The sequence below is a fragment of the Cylas formicarius genome, unplaced genomic scaffold (genome assembly GCF_029955315.1).
Source record: "Cylas formicarius isolate icCylForm1 unplaced genomic scaffold, icCylForm1.1 PGA_scaffold_6__28_contigs__length_40554024, whole genome shotgun sequence".
Lineage (NCBI taxonomy): Eukaryota > Metazoa > Arthropoda > Insecta > Coleoptera > Brentidae > Cylas > Cylas formicarius.
In genome coordinates, this window is record NW_026844347.1 from 27,333,122 (window position 1) to 27,348,719 (window position 15,598).

At 34.8% G+C, this 15,598-nt stretch overlaps 1 protein-coding gene across 2 annotated transcripts in view; it reads right to left on the reverse strand.

The window, feature by feature from the left end:
- Window positions 1-2,094: 2,094 nt before the first annotated feature.
- Window positions 2,095-15,598, reverse strand: part of LOC132703715 (GATA-binding factor C) — a 100,675-nt gene continuing 87,171 nt past the window's right edge. The window contains exons 6-7 of one of the 2 annotated variants that reach the window (XM_060673145.1): window positions 3,420-3,791; window positions 2,095-3,138 (exon numbers count right to left, since the gene is read on the reverse strand). In XM_060673145.1, coding sequence (XP_060529128.1) covers window positions 3,112-3,138; window positions 3,420-3,791 — 399 coding nt within the window. In that variant the 3' untranslated portion in view covers window positions 2,095-3,111. The remainder of the gene's footprint in view (window positions 3,139-3,419; window positions 3,792-15,598) is intronic. The other variant, XM_060673144.1, reaches the window with a different exon arrangement.

The window sequence follows — 15,598 nt, forward strand, 5'->3', positions numbered from 1 at the left end:
TTAACTTTGGCTTTCGTAGAGGATATTTTAAGAAATGAATATAAATAAAAATTAGAATTGTGTCTAATATTATACCTTGTTTCGTGTTTGAAGGAGAGATGACATTTTTGTAAGGGAAAAATTATAATTTTCTTTTTCTTTATATATAAAATTGCATGTCAACAATTTAATAATAATTTTTGAGGGATGAAGGAGAGGTAAAGTGCCTTTATTTCATGACCTAACAGCAAGAAACATGAAGCATTTGATTTGAGCGGTTTTATTTTTCTAAAGTCCACAAAAAGCAGTCAAATAGCCATTTCCAAATTTTTCATGTAACTTTCTTACGATTTCGCATACTATAATTTAAGAACGTTATAAAACCAAATGAATATAATCTACCATCGGCCAGGATGAGGAGGGACACTGTTATAATCAATTTGAAAGCATTTAAAAAAGAATTCTTTGATTTTTGCCAATTCCAATTAACCGTAATGATATAGCCAATGTTCAATAGACAACAAACTCATATCAGTATCACCTCGCACACAATTGATTATCCATACAGATCAGATAGAGATTTGATCGGAACAGAATTACCAATTACAGCTGAAAATGCGGCCGATCATATGGCCAACTGGAAGGTTCAATTAAATATTGCGTCATGAAGAAATTAGCAATAAAGAATTGGAAATGCTTCATATCATATTCGGCTGCTGCGAAGCCGTGAATCGCAAAAACCACTGGCAAACAGCCTGTAGGTACTAAAATTTTAGTTCTGCAGTATTTAGTCTCTTCTTTCAAATAACTTTAACCTAGTTTAGTGTTTTTATTTTTTATTAAATTGTAAATATGTCTCTGGTAAAGAAACCAGTAAAATTAGAGCTAGAGCTTAAAAAAAAACGCAAAGTAACGAAACTCTTCGTTGTAAGCACTATCAAATAGCCCCCCCCCCCGCCCTAATTGATAGTGCGGCTTATAGGTTCCCATTAAAAAGCTATAGATCGTATACTGTGCGTCTTAATTTTATTGTTAACGTCGGCTCGAAGGCAGTTAATTTAATATTTAAGTTATTCGGCATGTGAAGCCGTGCCGTCGGCCGACTCACCTGCCTTCCTTTGGACACACCGGGCATACCTAGACTTACCACGACCTTGTCTTGGCGCAGGGAGAGGTGCAGATGTTTTCCACCACAGTAATTCCTTTAAATGTCATTTGGAAGTGAACGTTGCACTTGTAGATTCCTCAGTTTTACATTTTATAACACGCGAACACAGCGCTCTTTCAATAAACTGGAAGCTCGGTGTTTCGACGTAATCTAACATGGTATGTCTTGATGAACTGTTCACTATCAATAATTTCTTAATATCCAGCGATTGTGAAAAAAAAGATCTGTTTGACCCAGGAACTCGGTCCTTTAGAAGGAATTGGTTTAAGTTGTTTTTCAGCACAGAATTTGATAAATGTTCTGCAAATAGCAAAATTTAGATTAACATTTAAAAATATCTGTCAGTCAGTCAAAAATTTGGAATAATCCCAATTACATACTGTATTCATATTAAAAAACACACGCGTTGTCGAAAATTTCCTTCATCTTATTTTAATTTAAATTAATTATCTAATTAGAAAACGATACAAACGATATGTTTTATCCAAAGCCCAGTGGAATTTGTCAGGTCGATAAGAATAAATTAATAATTTTCAAAACCAGAAACATCTATAAGGCATTACATAGAAATTATATTTTTAGTTATATTTTGGTCAAATCTTTCTTTGATTACAAATTTGCTACTTACAAGTTGGGAACTAGTTTTTTTTGCTGTAAACCACTATACTTTTTGAAGAGTGCAGGCACAGGCACAAATCTGCAATCTGAGCCGAAAAACTATCAAAAGATGGCAGATATTTTTTATTGATTAATTAATAACTTTCAAACAAATTCAAATGGACCCCTTCAGTAGCTTTAGAGTTTCTTAACATACCTTGGTTGCTATTACCATTGCATATATCGATTTAATCTCTTCTGTTAGGAAAAGAAAAACTAGCGTACTAAAAAAAATACGCTAATTTATTTTGACCAAGGACTATATAAAATGCAGAAGTGAGTTTAAATATTTTTATTATATATCACACAAAGATCATATACATACATCAATTTTTTATATACACAGTTGATTCTTTAAATTATTTGCTAAATTCCCAATTACATTTCAATGTTTCGTAATCAAATTTAAATAAAAAAGTACGTATAATAAATGGGGCGGTCCAACAAATTTTGAAATTTAAAAACCGATGCAACGGGTAAATTATGTGATAAAATTATATGTAGTAATGAAAAAAACGTAGACCCAAAGGCTGTTGCATGAATAAAATACTTATGACAGCTTCCTTCTTCCAACGATATTCTTAGGCTTGAAATCAATTTTGAAAAAACAACTTTTCAAACTGTTCAACAACAAAAATAATTATTTACGTCGGTTTTCATAATTTAATATCATTAGTAAAATATTTACAGTAAATTGCAGTCTATAGCACGTCTCTCAATTGTTGAATGAGTTTATAAAAAAATGTCTCACTAACATTTTTAATGTTATTGCAAGATAACATTCTAAGAAAGTCATTCAATAGCAGAGGTACTTCTTCGCTTCTTCCTTTTTGATGTACAGGGCGGATTTTTGAAAAAAATAGGGTAAAAAGAAACCGAAAATTGTCACTACGTTGTTTGGCTGTGATATCTTTTAATTTGAACATTTTACCGCATCTAGTAAAAAAATGTGGCACCCTGTACATAACATTACAGTTTGCTTAATATAAATTTAATTTAGATGTGAAGGATTGCACAGTGTTTTTATAATCTCCTATTTACACTATCTCATCTGTATTAAAAATTATCTTAAAATGACCTAACATCTATTTACAATACATTACAAACGTATTTTGTACTTAATTACAAAAGAACCTGGTCACGAAGTCACTGAACAAACGTATTTTTCTTTACACAATGTACACATTTAGTTTAAATACAAATATACAGGAAACTATGACCAGATTTTTTATGATCACTTTTAACACAATATCTACAGGACTTTGTTTGACATTATATAAATTAATTCCTTATTGGCAATGCCCTTATCACGTGTATTCTGACCTCCAACCGGCCTGAAACAAAGGAAATGTGAATCAATATCGGATTTAACAAAATAAACAAAACAAAAAGAAAATTAAAAGCATTGTTATGCGTTTCAAGAATTTTCTCAAAAATAACAACCAAACAATATAAGCCGTACCAGTACCAGTAGTTTTGGTACAACCATCTAGCAACTATTTCACTACGACCCAGTTTTCAGTAACTGAAATATGTGCCGATTGTAGATGCGACCCATAGCATGACATAAAAAAGATGGTGAGTTTCAGCACCGCATATTGTAAGAATTACTCACCATTCCATTTGACGTTAATCCTAATCCTGCTGCGCTGAGTGAACTCATGTGATGGTGATACGATGCTGCGGGTGGAGGTGCTGGAGGAGGTGGACCTGAAACGAATCCGTGAGGATGCGTGCTATTTTGGTACCAGTGACTCATGGCATGGTGCGGATGGAGTGCAGCGTTCAGATGAGGATGTCCGCCGCCCATACCACCTCCGAAACCGCCACCAAAACCACCTTTACTGTCCAAGGGCTTCATCATGTCGCCCATCATTCCGCCTAACGATAGGCAAGCTCCGCCGCTCTTCTTCTTTTTGCTCTTTGACGACAGTTTCCGATTTCTGGTTTGGATCCCTTCTTTTTTCATAGTGAGCGGCCTATTGACCTGGAACAAAATAAACCAGAGTGTTAAGCTCTAATTTAAAATGAATTGGGGGTAATGTAGAAGTAAGGATTGTCATGAATCACAATGCAATTGTGTAACTAAAAAGTCTGCGTACTTGTTTTTTTATAATTAATCATCTTATAATTTGAAATAACGTAAGAAAAAACCACATTGTATTATTACGTATTGTCATATTATTTTAGTGTTATGGACAAATATGAATATTGCGAAGAAGTGAGAAAAAAATTAAAATCCAGGAGGAAATCAAAAGGTGAATTTGAAAAATATGTTTGTCATTAAACTATTTCCATAAAATTATTGCTCCTTTGTATTAAAAACAATAAGCAAAGTGTATGAGGTAATAAATCTTTAATAAAATATACAGGGTATTTTATTTGACGGAGTTGGCATTGATTTGGGAAAAAGAGCAAAAACACACAAGAGGTAAAAAAGTGGGATGAGTAAGTACAAAAATTTTAATTCGATTTTTTGACAGCAGTAAGTTGAGGCAAATTTTTATTTAACGAAAGTAATGACAACGTAGGATCCAAAACAAATTGTGAAATATTTCTAGAAAATTGCAATCGCTACTTTCTGGTTGTGCATTATTTTTGGTACCAACAGCAAACTGGCAAATTCTATATGAGGCAAATTAAGAGCAATGAGTCTCTCTTGCACCATTTATTGGTGGAGTGAAACTCGCGATAAGAAGGAATGTGAAAATCTAAGTTTATATTTGAGAGTTCTATTGCAATTGCAAACGTCATATTTTGCTCTAAGATCCCAACATAAGCATCTTAACCTTCAAATTATATGAATCTTTAGTACTGTCGATAGTAAATGAAGTGATCTCAGAAACTTTAGAATGACTGTTGTAGGTTTATTTTTGAACTTAATAAAACATTTATAAAATATAAATTCCTTCCCTTGGCTCGAAATTGAGAACATTTATAATTACCTCTCGGTTTTTGTCCGCAATTTACTTTTTGTTTAGTAACTTGCACTGTGCTCGGCGATAATAGGAATCATCAGAAATCATCGCAATCAACGCAATTTTAACAACTTTTCGATTCCGACTAACTTTGTTTCACCGTACCTTTACGTATGATAACATATGTGTAACACTATTCTCTGTATTATTGTCATTTTCGGTTGGAATTTATATTTTAATTTAAGGAAAAAAAAGAATTCTATTAAAAGGGCAACAATAACAGCTGGACGTACTGGAACTTTAACAAAAGGACAAGGGAGTGTCAGGGAAAGTAAAAATAAGAATATACAAGACCGACACCATCTTATTTTTGTGAGACTTGGACTGGACTAATTCAAAGATTGGATTGGAATATTCGGCCTACAGAGGTAGGGTGAGAACCAAAGACAAATAGGAACTAAACAGATAGTTAAATAAGTAATTTTGTAAAGCTGATACTTGCAGAAAATGGAAGCTCCCGAAGGCGAGAAGAAACGAGACAGACGCGAAGTATGATGTAGGAAGGTGGTAGAATAAGAGCTACTCAGGACTTCGCCATTTGTAAACTTTACAATAAAGGCCAAATAAATATGCAAAAATTTCACAAATTACAAGTGCTTTTATTTAACGGTAATTACAACAAATATGTGAAATTTTAGTGTCCATTATATTTTTAAGATCGCCAGAGCTATCAATGTAATGCTCAACGCGAATCATCCACTAAAGCAAGTGAAACGTCAACGGTTGATCAATTCTCGAAATAATGCGGCGAGTCCTAATACGAATATCGTATTTGCTATTGTACGACCAAAAATATAGTGCATTTATTGCTTTGAAGTTTGAAGTATTCTACAGTACCTTAACCGCAAACCTTCGCAGAACCGTGGTAAAACCCATCCCAACAGATGTTTATTCTGCATTAAGTAGGTCTTGAATGAGATGGCCCCTAACGAATATTTGTAGAAAATTGAAATTTTAATTTGAAAAGTAAATAGACCTTTTTAAATTTGATTAAGCGTTGATGATGTGTGGTATTCTTGAATGAGTAGAAGCGTTTATTTTTGCATCACGTGATTTGTATCCTTCTTAAGAGTTTAATCTAAATTGCAATAGGTTCGTATAAATTACAGAGGTATTTGAATGTGATCCCTCCAATATTTATTTATATAATATTTATGTACCTGATTCTCGAGCTTTGACCCTGCGAGGCTGTTTTCACTGGATAGTTCAAAGGGTAAGGGAAAGTACTCTATTTATCTTACAGGTAAGTTTGAAAATAATCATTTTTGTCTTGTGTGCCTGTCGATTATCATCATTCTTCTTCTTGTATTTTTGTGTCTTCTACACAATTCTTGGATTTGTAAACAATAACTGTCTTTTTCAAGACTATAGATTATATTCGCGGTAGATAAAGGTAAGTCATAAGAATACAGATAAATATTTATTAGAATCTTACAATTAAAAATTTTTTGGAGGTTCCCGTTTTTTAACCACTTTAAAATATGGAGACCGTGGAATGAAGCAGATGTTCTCCTATTAGAAGAAGACATGGGAAACAACGCATAATTTGAAGACGAAGTGGAGATGGTAGTCGAACCTAATGACAATTTGGAAGACGAACTACCTCAGCAAATAAAAAACGGATCCATTTGTCTTCGGATGCTAAACAAATTGTTTTGAATGTTTACAATGTTATAAGAAATTCAGAAGGGGGAGTAGAGTAAAGATCTGAAATCAACTAAGTATACATAACCCGATTGAGATGATTTGGTTTGAGTTGAAGGCGCATATACGAAGAAATAACACTGCACCAAAATTTAGTGATAGCACCATAAACGTAATACGGCAAGAGGTGAAAAACGAGTAATAGAAGAATAAAATATTTATGGAGAACGACTAGTGGCTCAGTTGATTATTGAACTAGCTAACGACAGTACCGATAGTGACGATTTTTTAAGTTACGGATACTTTATTATTATTATATTTAATATTTTGTAGATTAATAATGATACTATGTAGGAATGTAATGAAATAGAACATAATAAATTGTTACTTTGTACTAATTTTTTTATGTATATGTTTCAAGAATTGCTCGGCAAATAAGATTGAAAACATACTTATATCCCGCTTGTTAGTGTAGGTTGATAAATTCCTAGGACGGTCCTGAAATGGTTACGGGTAAGGGTCTGCTCGGCAGGGTGTTCTATAAGGGGCTGGAGTAATAAACAGTAGGCAAAGTTAATGACGGGGTCGGTTGTAAAACCACTATAATTTTGGTCGAAGTATACCAAACTATCGGTACCTAATCGATAGAGCAGTTCGCAAAATCGTCAGCAGCACGAAATTATCGTCCCGAAGGATCATCACCACAGTCCGCAGATTTCATTTCAGTAGGACGGTGGTGGTGCGACGCGATACGATCGCTCGAGATCTGACCCGATCCGTTCGGCTTATTACGGGGCGCTATTATTCCCGTAACAAATTGTTATTGTTGTTGGGTAACGACGTTGTTTGAAGTGGGCGTGGAGACCGGTATGATATACTGGCCGGAGACCAGCTCGAGGCATTCGACATACGCGCTCGTCGCCAGAACATGTCATTATGATCCACAATCGCACTACCATTTCATTGTAGGAATTCGAGAGACCATATACGACGGACGGACGACGACCGGGTGGAACGCTGAAAACGTGCCTGGAAAAACTCGTGCGATTCCGTTTGATTTACTGATCATCGGGATGTCCGCCGTTTTTTTTTTGCTTGGTTCGACGGATCACGTGCAAACGGTTTTTATTGTTGGAATCTCTCGACTCCGTCCGATACGACACATTAAAAATTGTCGACTCGCAATGTTAATCAAACGATTATTGCTAATGTATGACGATAACGGATTTTACTTTCATTGCCTTCTTATTTCTTATTAACTCACAGCCATGAGAAGGATTGGCCGTTTAGAAATGTGCGAGGTGCCCCGATTGATGGAAGTTTCGTGGACCGAACGAACTTTTTATTAATGAGTTGATAGGGAGTGCGAACTTCTAGATGCCGTTAAAATAAGAAAGGCCTTAAATTTTGGACATAATCCCAGACATACTAAATATAATTGGGTACAACTCATCATTAACGTAAAAAGTAAATAAGGAACAAAGAGTTCAGTTTATCAGTAGTGGATCTGTGTATACTAAATCACCACTTCTGCCAATAAATAACAATTTACAACTAATTTCCGCTAATTACGACTGCTATTATCAGACTTCCAGAATATGAGAAAACGCATATTTTAAATGAAAACAATTTCCCCTAATTACACAGTATCCGGCTTAGAGTTTTTTGGGTGAACATTCTTCTAGGAACGCTTAGTCTGATTGCAAGAACAAATTTTGCAACGTACATTGAACATTAAACAAAAATTAAAGTTAAGTTTTAAAATGTGGTAAATTTTCGTTTTTTAGTGGTACAAGAAGTAATTTGATTTTAATGGCGGTCAAAATGTCAACGGCCAAGATTTGAGTCAACTCTATAATTTCTCCGATAACGCACAATATAAAAACAGTCCCAGAAAGAATTCGAAAGAGCTTTGGGTCTGCGCGTCTAGGGACCAAAGGAAGATCTACTTGAAATCAGTGGAATGTTTGTCACCTAATCTCTACAAACCTAAGCAACAAGCAAAACATACTATAAGACGATGCACCAGTGGCATGAAGAGATACGAAGGAACGTACGAACTTTCCAGAAAACGAAGCGCATCGTCACATTCGGACGAAAAAAATATGCGGAAGCTATTATTTGTAAAATCCATAATTATCCGAGATTTAATCGAATTACAAATGATCATCCATTACTTCGTAGATAAACCCGACTACCGACACAAAGTACTGCCCGCGGCAAAATTTGTGCCATGAATATGTATAAGGACTTGTGGCAAACGATTAGAATTCAATAAAAATCAAATATGCAGATAATTCCGAGTGTTAGATTAGGATCTGTTGTCAGCAGTGTTAAGCCGTAAACGACCAAAGGTCATTATCGAATGAAGTGTAATATTTGGTCGTCCTTGCTCATGATCTTATTGAAATTCCAACGAAAATAGATCCCCAGTGACAAACAACAAATAAGACATATTCTTTCAAGTGCAACGACATTGTCATCGTCAACTAAGTAATCCGAATGGGAGAAGCTTACATAGAACATAATTTAGTATAAGTCAAATTAATCAATTACAATGAATGTAAATTTTGATAATAACTTGTCAAATGGTTTTTGTATTTTTTGTCGAAAACCATTTGCGAATGTTGAAAAGCACTTTTATGTTAGAAAGAACGGCATCGAGATATTTTATTCGTAAGTCTATATCAAACATAAAATATTGACAGTCATGCGCAAATAAGTTCAAAACTTTTTTTCAATCAAAAAAATCTGGGGTCTCTACAATTCACACGGCCCTTGACAGTTCGTCAAATCGCTAGTTTTCAGTTATGAAGTGGCATTTTTTATGCAGTATTTGGTCAAAGTATATCCAGAATAATTTCAATTTTCTGGAAACAAACGAGTTCAGTGTATGGAGGTTTCTTTTTAGAAAGAAAATGGCACAAAATTCGAGTTAGTGTGTGAAGTTTTGGTTATGTACGAAAGGTTCTGTAGGAATATATTTACTGTGTACTAATAATATTCATGCAATACATCACATGTAAATTTTGTCATTTTCTGGTTAAAAATATATTTGAGTATATTCGTATTTTATTGGACGTCACTGCTAATAGCTCCAGTCCTACAAGAAAAAAATTATACCAGCTTTTTGTATTCTTTTAACGTCCGCTGTGCGCTTCCGTGTTTGTGTCACATAGTTCTTAGACATATTGTATGTTTGAAGAAATATTAAGATACCTCGGAAAAAGCTTACATGAGTCGCGTACGCCACTGCGACGACTTGTACGGCACGCGTTGACGTTTACACGGTCAGAAAGCAGCGCATTAAAATTTTCCTACAATGTCAATTGGATCCTTCAGATTCCTGCGGTAACGCGTATTAAACACCTCCAGACGAAATTCTCCGACGGATAAATTGGTAGAAAAGCCGGCAAATAACAACAAATTAGTCCCCCTCCCTGTCGTTGCATTGTCAACTCGAGACGCATATAACATATTCAACGTATTAAACGACGCGGTCAGTGGACCTTTGCGATTCTTCATAAAAGTCCGCCTTGTAATGGTGCCGACGCTCCTTCTCCCGTCACGTACCGAGCTGGCAATAACATCATCAAACCTGACGGTCAAATAATGTGAATAAATGTCGCTTTATGCGGAATTTTTTAATGCGCTCTGATAGGTACGGACAAAGCTTCGTTTGCATATTTTTCAACTACAACGAACGAAACGAATTAAGTGCGCCGTACGTAAGTGTAAAAAATCGGACTGGATGAGAGAGCCCAATGCCCTTCTTTTTGCCTTACATTCGGAATTACTGTGATTTTTCGTTACGAGCGAACATTTGCTGTTCCGGGAACTTATACTGAAAATTTTATCATATAAAACATCAGAAACATGTCCTTATAAAAAATTTTCCACATCAGCATCGGACAAATTGTATGTCGATTATCTGCGCCAGCTAGTTTAACTGTATTGAAGAAAATGTACAATGTATCAAAAAAATTAAAAAATTGGTGATATATAGCACCATCATGCAAGTTTTATCTCAGTTCAGGTCTTTGTCGTATTCTGTTGTGCATAGAGGCTACACCAATCTGGCATTATCTTCGTGGAAAATTGGATTGTTAAGTTGCTGAGTTATTAAACCAGTATTGAATATTCGTATTTGCTTCTAAAAAAACACAATTTCATTTTGGAACTTTTATAGCGTCTTGCATCTTGGTTGTTCCATATCTGCTTTTTCGATCACATCATGCGTAGATGAAGCTCGTATGCCCAAACCTTGTGATAAATGCACCTCACGTAGGCCCACCGTCTTAGCGCATCTTGGCAATTTCTCTTTCCATCGCATCATCCGTAGCTCGATGACCAATCGGTCATCATCTACGTATGCGAAATTATCACTGTTGTTCTTTTTTAGTGATTGCGTTCCGACTGATGTTGAAAATTTCTAAACTGTTTATTTAATCTTAATCTATCCCGCATCGAACAAATTCACTTAAACCGCAATAACCATGCAAAAAAAACAAATTTCTTGATAATAAACTAGAAACTGTACAGACATTATATGTCGCACATTATGTTATATTACTCTGCGAATTGGGTTTTAGTTAGAATAATAATTTAAAAGGACAACATGGGCAACTAAATAAACATAAATTCATCTATGAAATGCAGTTACCCGAGGAACAAGCTCCTTTTGAAAGTCAGTAGAATTATTAATAAGGTAGCCAATCACCTGCAGAGTTGCTCTTAGACAAACATCGTATCTGTCAACTATCTTAACTACCGAACGATCACGTACATTATTTAATGGTTCTTATGATTTATGCGGGTGTGGCTCTGTCTCTGTCTGGCTCGTATCTGTGTTAAGCCATCTCTGCACAACATCCGGATGGAACAAACACAAAGATTCTATTCATTTGGTTGTCTCCGCTTAATCCAATTATAAGACTTTCGTGTTGCCATTTTCCAATTAAATTTTGTTTGAAAACATTATGTTTATGTAGCGCGTGTTTGTTTTTTCTAAGGAGAAATAAACTTTACCACGGGCGCGCACTCCAAAATTGATGTTGCATGTTGCCCCTCTATATGAAAAAGTATACAATTTGATGAATTTCAACGAAGATATGTACTAATAAAAATATTGTAAACAAGAAAACGATTGTCTATTTCGTTAAACAATAATAGTGATCATTCATTATTTGGAAGGAAAGAATTCAGCGGCCTACAAACTCTCACAAGCGTTACGACAAAAATATTTGCACGTCACTGATGTCGGATGCTTTAGCAGTTTTTTCACGTACCTCTTTACGATTCCTACGTACGAATATATATATCGTATTCTTTATTGTTACTTGTTTATTGTGATGCGTCATTAATATCTTGGAAGAATTGTCCCGTATTCGTGGAAAAATAATAAATGTGCACGATCGTTGAGGATTGACGGTAACATCAGACGGTTTTCGCGAAATTATTTATGTCCCGTCGGTCTTGAGGTTTCGTCGTTGAGGTTGTTAAAACCGCATTCAAATCTGAGGAGCTCGATGGAATGACTTAATTTTTTCATTGTTTCAAATTGATGATGTCACGAAACATTATCGTACGTTTGAAGAAAAAGTTGCCAGCGTTTTATAGAATTCATAAATTCCTAGGGAAAATGCATATTTAATACACCAACAGCTAGGCCAACAAACTAATTTTCTTTTGGGACAAACATTTTTGCTGACGTTCAGGACAATAATTAAAGCATATTTTAAAGGAAGCTTATAATAATACGATTTCGTTGAAAAATACGTTAGGACAAATTGTAATTCTTCTTCTCGGTAGGCACGACAAAGATTGGCGATCCAACTAGCTCCTTCCAAAAGGGCGTTAAATTATTCCTTCTATAATTAGTTTCATAGAGCGATTTCTCAAGCCTTTTGAGGAAATAAAGTGGACAATATTTGGTACTTGGCGTGAAATTTAAATTTGAACTTAGTTTGGCATATTTTTTTATTATCGGGAGCGCTACCTATAAGTTGATCAAAATCAATTTTTTTTAAATACTTGACTACTCCCCCTATGAAGCATAGGAAACTTAAAAAAGACCCTGTGCATCGTAGGTCATTAGGGAAGATGTTTGCTTTTAAAAAACTTTATTGTTTTGTTATTTATTTATTATTCTTTTAAATTGATTAGTGTAACAAAGACGCTGTATCTTTTTCTAAGCGATTCTCGACTTTCTTATTCTTTATAACCACAGTATATGTTGATACAAGCTCAATTTTTGGAAGAAGTTCCTTCTTAAAGCTCTCGATTTTGAACTACTTTAAATTCTCGAAAGTATGGTTCGTATCCACAACTCACACTATTTATTTCTTTCCTCACTGGTTTAGAATTGAAAACATTTTTCCACTTCTGCTTGGAGTACTGTTATTAATTTAGGCGCAACTTCACCCCTAGCACTACATCTTGGACAGTTTGGAGTTGAAATTGAAATTGCTCTATTAGTTTATCCAATATGTATAATTTTTTTTATTGCTCTAACACAAATACTGTCGAAGTACTTCCCATGACAAGAATTAGACCTCACTTTACCTTATGGCGAATACATCAAAGGGAAGCGATACACAAAAACTTTGTCGCTCCATTTTGGAACCTATATCTAGCGAACTTTATTGACCCGAAGGAACCGATACTTTGCGAACGTATTGCTACAGAAGAATACAGAGGCCGCCCTTGTCTTCAAGTGCTTTAACAACTAGATATTGTACAGTAATTGACGTAATCGAGGTCGCAAATCTCAAATCGGACCCCTGCTCTGTCATTAACCACCCCGACGCGGGGGTCAATACGACAACATGTCTTTTGTGTTCGCGTCCCGGAATAATACTTTATCCGGACAATAGGGCACCGAACCCGGAGTGTTTGTTCCCGGATATTTATACGTGATGCTGTTATAGTGGCATCCCGGTACGGAATTAAATTTCCATTTGGGTTTATACACATAAAGTATATTATGCAACAAGTTTGATAAAAGTCACTTAAGTCACGAGTTTCATTTACATTCATATGCTTATTTTTTTACTAAGCCATAAAAATAAAAAATGACTGGTATAACCCTAAGGCGCACGTGAATCGTCGCAATTAACCCATCAATTTTGCAGATGCATCTGATATAAACATTATATACTTTGTCCTAACCCTAATTAATAAACCATCGAAAAAAATAAAATAAAATGGCAAATTTTAAAAAATTAGAATGTTATAAAACGACGATATTCGGACATTTTGCTTAGATTAATTCGAATGTATGAGGTTAGGTACGAAACTGCTTTAGTTGAAAACCGATTTTTTTCTTGTAAATTTGAATTTTAAATTAAATTAAATATCAAAAAATTGTTAGGGAAGTTCGAAGAAGATGTTTTGTGAAAGACAGTAAAACAAAAAAGGCGTTCTGCATTGTGAACACCGCAGAGAAACCCACTGTAAAGGAAATAATGCGCTCACAATTTCTACTGTGAGTCTAGCGCAACTCAGACATCCCAAACTTGAACAAATTGAGTTACGGCATATTCAAATGATCAAAATGTATTCGTGATGGAAACAGAAAACCGTAACACCTCCCAGTTTTAAAACAAAACATCCATTTTACTTAAGACTGTTTCGTTTTATGCTGTGTGTTTTGGTGTGTACCTGCTTGGTTCAAGTTATATGGGGGTAATATGAACAGAAGCTTAAAAACAATGGTAAATTGAAAATGAGGTTATTGTATTGTTAAATAATTTCCTTGTAAAGTTTTTATTATATGTGTGGAGTACATACCATATATGTACATGTACATATCGTAGGTGTTTTAATTATTTGTTTATTTTACAATGGAAACATTTCTGTTATGGCCCAAATTAACACAAAATTATTGTTTATTTTTCAACTACGGTATCGTTCCTTCTCATACAGCTACTAAATACATAGGATGTTTGGCGGACAGTTAGTCAAACTTGATGGGGTTCGAAGGTTTCGAAAATATTTTGTTGATAGTCCTGTACGCTAAAGATCCCCGATTTTTTTTACATTATTGCTTTTCTTCTGTATTTATTTTTAAGAATTTACAAGAATTGATATTTTTACTTATGTAATTTCTTGAATATGTTTCCAAAACTCTTTTTTTTAATTGATTTTGTTCTGCGATATATCCTTGCTCTAACAAAGCCATAACTGGCTACGCATATTACCGAATTAATGAGTTGTAAGATGACGTTGTTAACAATACAAAACCAAAGCTACAAAAAAATCGGTCACTATTAAGGCGCAGGTTAAGTTAAGACTTCGAAATTTGGTTAACCCTTCGCCAAACACATATAGAGACCATGCTAATGCTACAGGAACTTTTGAAGCCACTCTGAAAAAAATGTTATAAACAACCAACGGCAAGCCAACAGAAGCTTCGATGCTCGGTAATTTATAAAATATTAATATTATGTATATGTAAAATCATTTTGATTTGCATTTTTATTTCGCTTTTGATTGGGTTTAATATTTTTCAATTTTGAAAGAAAGCGACATAAATTAGGAAATATTACATTCATTCCTCATTCAACGCCAGAAAGTGGGATAGACGTATACACCGTAGAGAGTATTTATTACAAAATCTACAACTCTGTTATTATTACTATTCTCAAGGATTTGAACGATCTAACGGGGTTCGTTTGTTCTCTGTGATTAACGTGATCAAATCAAAAGTCAGTCGCTCCTCGGCTTAAACTGCCGAACGCAACCAAGTTTATGCAAGTTACACAGTTTTATTAGTACCGTAATAGCTAAAAGAGGGAGCACACTGTGCGAGACTCTCGAAGCCAGTTGGAGGCTGTCAAGTCACCGGAGATGATGGTACCCATCGCGACGACCCAGAACAGCCGCTTGATTAAATGCATTTTATAAATTAAAACGCAGCTCTGTCGTGCGGAAAATGGTGGCTCTGAATATTAAGACGTTGCCAGCCGATGGTGGCAGAGAACCGGTAGATATCTCTTGAAAATAACCCGAGGAATAACTTAATACAAACACTGGTTTTCATTTATATAGAAGTCTGTAGTAGTTAGGTAAGAAAAAGAGATATAATTTAATGTACTAAAGTATTACGACGTATTTCAAGTTTAGTAATAGTAAGGACACGTATAGGATCAGCTCTACGGAAAGGACCATG